The sequence below is a fragment of the Marmota marmota genome, unplaced genomic scaffold (genome assembly GCF_001458135.2).
Source record: "Marmota marmota marmota unplaced genomic scaffold, marMar, whole genome shotgun sequence".
Classification (NCBI taxonomy): Eukaryota; Metazoa; Chordata; class Mammalia; order Rodentia; family Sciuridae; genus Marmota; species Marmota marmota.
In genome coordinates, this window is record NW_026000052.1 from 3,546,014 (window position 1) to 3,553,628 (window position 7,615).

Below are 7,615 nucleotides of genomic sequence, written 5' to 3' on the forward strand. Positions count from 1 at the left end.
TATGAGAACTGGAGAAAGGGATCAAAATCTGAAAGCAACTGTTTCAAACAATTTATAGGAAAGACTTTTCACTGAGAAAACATCACTGTCAGGGCTTAGGCCTATACAGCTTGTTCTAGATTTGACCATGCCTATAAAGGGAGTGACCAACAGGTGTGGGTGGCTGCACCCAAGCCCCCTGCAGGATGAGGAGTGCACAGATACCACCTGGGTCAGAGCCGGCTTGGGAATGGGCTTTGGGTAAAATGACTAGATGCAGAGGGGGACTTCCCCTTTTGTCCAAAATAGGTGATAGACCTGAGGCTGGAACCAGATGAACCTCCTCTAGCCCACCTCTGGAGCAGACCAGGGACAGAAGGAGACCAGTTTCCACTCACCATCTGAAGCTCATTTCCTAGATGTTCCTAAAGTCCAGTTAGTCAAATTCCTAAGACCAGTTCTTAGTAGCTGAATCTACCAGGTGGTATGCTGTCACTGCACCCTGGTGGGTAAACATCATCCGCCAGATTGAACCCTGAGGTTTGCAGGGACTGGCCCCTAGCCTGGAGTGGGTGTTCTCAATGCCTGTTCCATGTGGCTCTCTAGTGGCTGGCACTTCCTTCCACAGGTCTGTTGGGTTAGACTTGATAACTAAGTGGGTGAGATCATCTTTGCCTGACTGGCTGTTCTGAGATGACGGTTTGTGGAGTGGTGTCCCCTGCCCTCCCTCATCCCTGTAAGAAATGGAAAGGGGCCTCTCCACTGACAGACTGTCTGTTTAGACTTCAGACTGTTGATCTACCCTGCTTGTTCCTGAGCAGGAGGCGGGAACTGAGTGTGGGAGCAGAGGCTTGTGAGCAGCCTGCACCTCCAGAGTAGTGTTAGGAGGATGGACCCTGGGAGGAGCAGACTCGAGGGCAGCCAGAGGCAAACGGTCCTAATGGCAAGAGGCTGTTGTTGGAGCTGAGAGGTTCTCAGACCTCCTCCACCTCTGCTGCTGGAGAAGGGGAGGGAGGAGGAAGAAGACAACAGCCAGGCCTCTCCCTGCTCCAGGCCCCCAGCTGGCCCCAGCCTGAGCTCCAAATCTGTATTCAATCCACTGAGCTCAGCTCTGGGGCACTGTGTCCAGAGGCTCCCAAGGACAGCACAGAGCCCCACCAGAGGCCTAAGCCATATCCCACAAGGGCCAGCGCCTCCATCCAGGACTCACAATGTTGAGGTTGGTGAGTACGTAGCGTTCTGTATCCTCCTGGTGAGCCTGGTGGACATCGGGGCCCACAGCCACCAGCAGCTCCAGGTGCAGGGTGCCCCCTGCAGCCCGTCTCCGTCTCTGGAGGCGAGGGGAGGGACGGCCTGGAGTGGACGGAAGGCCGAGGGTGAAGCTTCTGGAAAGCAGGTGCTGGGGAGCTAAAAGAAGAGAGGCTGGCAGCTTGAAAAGCATAGCTCTCAGGAGCCAGAAACCCATTTCACACCCCCACTGGGACCAGGCCTTCTGGGACACACAGGAGGGTGGGGCCAAGGAGGAAATGCCAAAGGCTGTCTTGTCCACTGGGTCACCAATCCAGGCACCCTCCCACTTCCTCGGGGTCTATCCAAAGCCCAATACCCTCCTCTGCCTCGTGTACCCCACTCAGGGCACAGGTTAGAAAAAAGGTTCACCCCCAAGATGGAAAAAGCTCAAGACACCACCCTACTTGCACCCAGATACAGACTACACCATCCTGGACTGGTGGGTAGCAGACCCTGGCTGTCCTGGGGCCACTGTGTGGGCCTAGGTAGCCACATTCCACCTCTGAACCACCAGGTCCCCATTTGCAACAAGGGAACCTCAGTCCTGCAGTCCTGGGTGGGGACTACAAAGGTGCATGCCTGGGAATGTGCCTTGTAAACAGGGAGGGGCTGCTCAAGGTGGGCAGTCTACTAAATAGACAGCTGTTGGCCACATGAGCCCCGGCACCATCTCCTACACTGGGCACTCCCCTGCATCCTAAAGATGCCTCCGTGATGGCGGGACATTTTGCAGAGCCTCCTTGGTGTTGGAAGAGTCAGTCCCTCTGCTGAGCTCTTTATGGTGTCCTACCCTCTCTTTCCCAGTTGTACCTTGTACAGACTCTGGGACTGTGGGCCTGTGGATCAGGTGCGGCTGGGCACTGCTCCAGTGAGACACCAGCTCCCAGTGATGCCTCTTCACTGGCTGGACATACGGCCTCCCGGCACCCACCAAGATGTCACCTTCCTACAGAAGAAAAAGCAGCCTCCAGCACACAGCACCCACTCTCCTTGGAGGATCACCATATCCCCTGCAGGAGAGGCCCTCTGGGCTATCAGCACTGGGCAGGCCTTGCCTGAGCCCTCTCTGAGTCCACATCCAAAACTCATCTTCATGGAAGGCAGGAAGCCAGGTCCTCCTGGACTGGGCTTGCTGCCCACCACATGCTGCCAATAGCCCCTGCCCACACTTCAACCTCTGCTCATGCACACGGCCCTGTAATAAACCCACATGGGATCCCAGGCATGAGGACAGAAGCATCTCAAGGGACCAGCAGAGCCCATGTCAACAGGTTGAGCCTGAATGGCATCTTTCCTGGCTCTGGCTGGGGCTCCCAACTCAGGGACCAGGGTGCAAAACAGTACAAAACAGCTCTGTTTGTGGAAAGATTGTTGTGCTGTAACATGGGACACAGTGTTGTCCTTGTAACAACCCAGGTGGAGATGCAGAGGCCCAGCTGCAGGGAGTAAGGAGTGGCAGGGCTTCCAGCTGCACTCAGAGCCCAGGTTCTCATCTTTCCCAGTAACCTGGGGTCCACAAAGCTGGGTTTGTATCTGGCTCTGCCACCAGCTAAATGGGTGGCCTGTTTTTCTGAGCCTCCATCTCCCTCCCTGGGGTTTGATATTAGGCAAAGATGGGATGCAGTGTCAGGTCAGAACATTCAGCCTTGAGGCAAGGAATTTAGGGAATTTGCACCCTGGGGCCCACCAGCCACACCCTCAGCACCCTATCCCTGTTGCTGTCCCAAGCTCCCACTCACCAAGTGGGAAGAACTGTATGTGACCCTGGCCACTGTGCCCTGCTGCCCCAGGGTACAGCCTCTCATGAAGCAGTGGTGGGGGGCCCCCTCAGTAGCCTCAAGGAGGTGTTTACCACCCCCTCACTGGTAAAGGAGGGGGCCAGGAGGCCCAGCTCATGGTAGAAGGAGAAGGACCCTCAGAGAGCAGAACATAACCCTGCAGTGCAGCCCCCCAGCCCATCCGCACAGCTGCAGGTAAGTGGGGCCACCATGAACCAGGGCACTGTGGAGACAGGAGCCACTTCACCAATTCCTGCTCGCCCACCCAAGTCCTCCTACTTTGACAAAGGAGAGTGGGTAGGAGCACAGGCCTGGAAGCAGGGCCTGGGTGTGAGTCCTGCCCTCCCCATCTAGAGGACTGGTGGACAAGTTGCCTCTCTTCCCCGGGGCTCGCCTGGGGCTGAACCCGTGCTCACCAAAATGGACTTGGCCTTGAAACAGATGTTTCAGTAGCAATGTCATGAGCCCTACCGAGAGGGAAGAGACTCCTCATGGAGCCTCCAGCCTCCCTGGAAAGCAGGAGCCCAGGACAGCCTCACTGTCTCACACCAAGGTAGCCCAGAAGACTCAGACCCCAGGCAACAGTATCCTGGCCCAGGTAGGGGCAGATGTGGAGCAGCCCCCTTGCCCCAGCAATCCTCCAGCCAGGCCCCAGGCAAACCACAAGGAAGCCAGGGCACAAGCAGATTGGCCCTAATCGCTCCCCCTGACCACTAGCCCACCACGTCTGGCCCCCACCAGCCTTTCAATTGAAGTCATCAGGGTCCTACTGGGAACAATTGAAGTCATCAGGGTCCTACTGGGAAAGGGGACTGGCACCCCGAGATATGAGCCTGCTAGACAGGGGAGAGAGCTCAGCCTGAGAAGATGGCAGCCAGGCTCTGGAGGAAGCCGGTTCAGTGCCTGTCTTGTTTCCCACAAATGAAATAAATATTTACATCCATGGCCAGAAACCACAAAGTTCCTGAAAATGCGCCAGCCCAGCAGGGGCCATGTGGAAGGGACTGGCCCATTAATGACCATTCCTGTGGGATGTTTAACAGAAGCCTAGGGTCAGAACCCCAGCCCAGCCAGAATACCCAGAGCAGCTTTATCAAGTTGGCAGGAAGTAACAGAGCTAATTAACAGGGGTGAAACAACTTCTCCGACCTCCTCCCTCCAGAGCCATCAAAAACCCTGGAACTGGTTCAGTGGGGAGGTACCCCACCCAAGTCCTGAAAAACTCCCCTGGCTAAGAGAACACCAGGGCAAGTACCTTCAAAGGTAGCATTGGGGCCAAAGTAAGAAGCCAGGTCCTTGGGCTCCAGGGCCTGAAGAAAGTACTGCAAGACAGAAAGGAGGAGGAAGAAGGGGCAGGAGGCAAGATCAAGGAGAGGAAGTCAGAGGCAGGGAGAGGGAGAGCAGGGGCTGGCTAGGCGGGGAGAGGCAAAGAAGGGTGACTTTCACAGTCTGGGAAAAACGTGTCTGTCACCTTCACAGGGAGAAACCAATTCCCTCTTCAGTGAGCCCCTTTCTCCCCCCAAACACCAAACTCGGGTTCCTCCACCCAGTATGCCTGAAGCTGATACAGTCAGCTGAAAGACCAGGTCTACATATCCTCAGAGCTGTTTGGCAGCCCCGCCCCCTGCCCCCCAAGACTGCACAGCTAGCTCCTGCTATGAGCCCACCTGCTGGAAATCGGAGAGTGCCAAGCAGCCCAGGACAAAGAAGGCACCAGCAAGGACTCCCCTGACGCCAGCCACGGACAGAAGCTGGCATCTCACCCAGGGGTGAAGCTGGCTCATCCTCAGGAAAGCCCCTGTGGCAGGAGAGGGGCCCTGGTGACACAGAATCTGGTCAGGATGGAATGTCAAGTTCTTGTGGTGGGCTGGGCGGGCTGGGCGGGACTCTAGGGAGCTTCCTCCCAGGCAAGGCAGTGGGATGGGCAGTCGGCAGCTCCTCCTGCTGCAACCTGGCCTTGCTCTGGGACAGACCCCAACCTGGACCTGCACCAGGAGAGCCCCCCCAGCCATGCACACCTGGCCTCTTCCAGTCTGAAGAAGAGGGAGCTCTGAACCAGGGCACTGGAGACAGAGGCTTGCGTGGAATGCCAGGCCTTAGATAGTACCCTGGAGGTCTCCACCCTGGCTGACCAGAGGCTGCATAAAAGGCATCAGAGCTCTGCCCTGGCAGCTGGCCTCCCCACCCCACACCCGTTTCCCACACTCCCTCCCTTGCACCTGTCCTCTTCACCCAGAAGACTGTGGCCCTCCCTGTGCTGCTCTTTTTTGGACATCTACACCCTTATGCCCCCACAACTACCTGCCCAGTCTGCACCCATACCCCATGGGGAGAGTCACAGAGCAGGTACATAGCCCCACATCTCTGCACTCACCCTTGCAAACCCACCTAGCAACCCCAATGCATCTCCTGGGAAGGTCTTTAACATGCTCCAAAACACTCTTTGTGCTCCCCACCCCTCCCGCTCCCCATTATGGTCGATATATGAAAGGTATGGTTCCCAGCCTGTGGCAATATTGGGAGGTGGAGGAACCCTTAGGAGGTGGAGTCTAGTGGGGAGAAATTAGGTCACTGGAGGTGTGCCCCTGAAGGGAGTATGGGGGTCCTGGGGTCCCTTCCCCTCTCTCTTTCCTGCTCAGTCACCACCAGGTAAGCTGCCCCTCCCTGTACCATGCACTCCTGTCTTCTGCTGGTGTTTTAAAAGGTAGATTTAAGTGCTCCTTCCACATACTTTGATCACAAATAATACTATTAAATTGATTGTCAGGGGCTGGGGTTGTGGCTACAGAGCTTGCCTCGAATGTGTGAGGCACTGGGTTCAACTCTCAGCACCACATATAAACAAATAAATAAAGGTCCATCAATAACTAATAAAATATTAAAAAATAAATACAAAAATAAATTGATTGGCAACCCTTATCCTTATCCATAGGTCCTTTAGTAACCTCTCTCCTTACCTGGACCTAAAGAAAAACAGATCCTATATTACATACAAATATGAGTATGTCACAATGAATCTATTATTATGTATGATAATAATGTGCCAATTAGTAAAGGGAGGAGAAAGAAAAACAGGTCCCAGAATACTGCTCAGCAAATAGATATTTCTGATTTATACCACAAGAATCCGATGTCTTCATTCACACGTCATACTCTCAAGTAGTTCTCAATGTTACACCAACGCAGTACTGTTTAAATTCACAACGCAGAACAATGAACACCCCCCAAGGGAAATCAGCACAGATTTTTCATCAAAAAACAATCCCTAGTAGAGAATGAAACTGAATTCAGGGCCCTCATCTGAAATGGAGAATGGCTTCCACATGCTGAGAGTGGAGGGTGCATCCCCACCCCAGTCCTGACAGGTGCCAAAGATGGGAGCAGAAAGGGCCACCTAATCTGCATACATGTGCTGCCTTTTGGCACTTCCCTGTCTCTTCTCCCTTAAAAGTTATAATATCAGGGATTTCGGAGATAGAAGAAACTTAATTAGTTTCAAATGTTCTATCTTTCTTCAAAGATGGCTCTGAATAAAACCTATTTTCCTGTCAATTTGACTCCAAATACTTCTAGAGCAGAAAGCAGTATGGCCTCTCCTCTTTCCTTCTGGGTGGTATTACAGCCACCTGATAACAGTAATACTTAATATACCCACACAAAGGGGGACTGCAAATAACCTCCTAGATCGTGTCTGTATGGCCTTTACGTATATAAACACGACTGGCCCAGGTGAAGTCAGCTCTCTCCTCTTCAATGCCGGCACTCTACCATCTCTGTGTACTTCTTGCCTTCTCCAGATAAAAATCAATGTATGCCTCACTTTGACCTGTTCTTAAATCCCTTTCTGGAAAAATGTCACGGACCCGCATGGCCTAAGTTGGAGTCCACTTCCCTGTGGGGACACCACTCCTGGGCTGGGGCCTGCCTCCCTCTGGGGGTCCTCCCGAAACAGCACCGTCCTCTTTATGCTTTGAATACAGACCCTGCTCTCTGCCATCGCGACTTATTTTTTAAATGAACGTGTTTCTCCCCGCTCCCCAAACTCGGGTCGTGGGGGGAGCGGGATCACCCTTCTTCCCCATTCCAGGCAGACTTCCAGTTCTTGAGTACAAACCCACCACAGGAACGAAGCCCTTCAGACCTGGGGACGGCCCAGGAGTTCTCAGAAACCACTGGCTCCCAAGTGAACACGTGACTTCCAACTCCAACAGAGAACCGGGCCACGCAGCCTGGGAATCACCTCTAACCCCTTCCCGTGACGGGCAGAACCACAGCCTCTGGGCCAGGAGTCCCATTCTCTTTTGCTGGCAAAACAATATAACTTCTTTTTCCTCTTCCTCGAAACCGCGTCCTGGTGATTGGCTCGGGTTGGGGAGAGGGCAGGCTTCCGGCACCGCCGGGGCACGGCCCGGACCCTCGCAGCGCCCACCCGACTCCTCGGGGGCGGCTGCAGCTCGGCGGGGCACCCCCGAACGCCGGAGCCGAGCTGGCGTGCTGGTGACATCGCTCTCTGATAAGAACATCAGAACCTGCGGGCCGCCTCGCAGCCCCAGGGCAGGGGACCCGTG

General features: G+C 54.5%; 1 protein-coding gene across 19 annotated transcripts in view; it reads right to left on the bottom strand.

The window, feature by feature from the left end:
* Positions 1–7,609, bottom strand: part of Adamts13 (ADAM metallopeptidase with thrombospondin type 1 motif 13) — a 57,904-nt gene extending 50,295 nt beyond the window's left edge. For 13 of the 19 annotated variants that reach the window (XR_007351307.1, XR_007351305.1, XR_007351306.1 and 10 more), the window contains exons 1-4: positions 7,166–7,609; positions 4,715–4,864; positions 2,080–2,215; positions 1,190–1,386 (exon numbers count right to left, since the gene is read on the bottom strand). Coding sequence is in view for 13 of the 19 variants with exons in the window: in XM_015505713.2 (XP_015361199.2) it covers positions 1,190–1,386; positions 2,080–2,215; positions 4,715–4,864; positions 7,166–7,570 (888 nt within the window). In the remaining 6 variants the exon portion in view is untranslated. Of the gene's footprint in view, positions 1–1,189; positions 1,387–2,079; positions 2,216–4,302; positions 4,370–4,714; positions 4,865–7,165 lie in introns of those variants that run through there. The other 6 variants (XM_048813387.1, XM_048813393.1, XM_048813390.1 and 3 more) reach the window with 6 other exon arrangements.
* Positions 7,610–7,615: the final 6 nt, after the last annotated feature.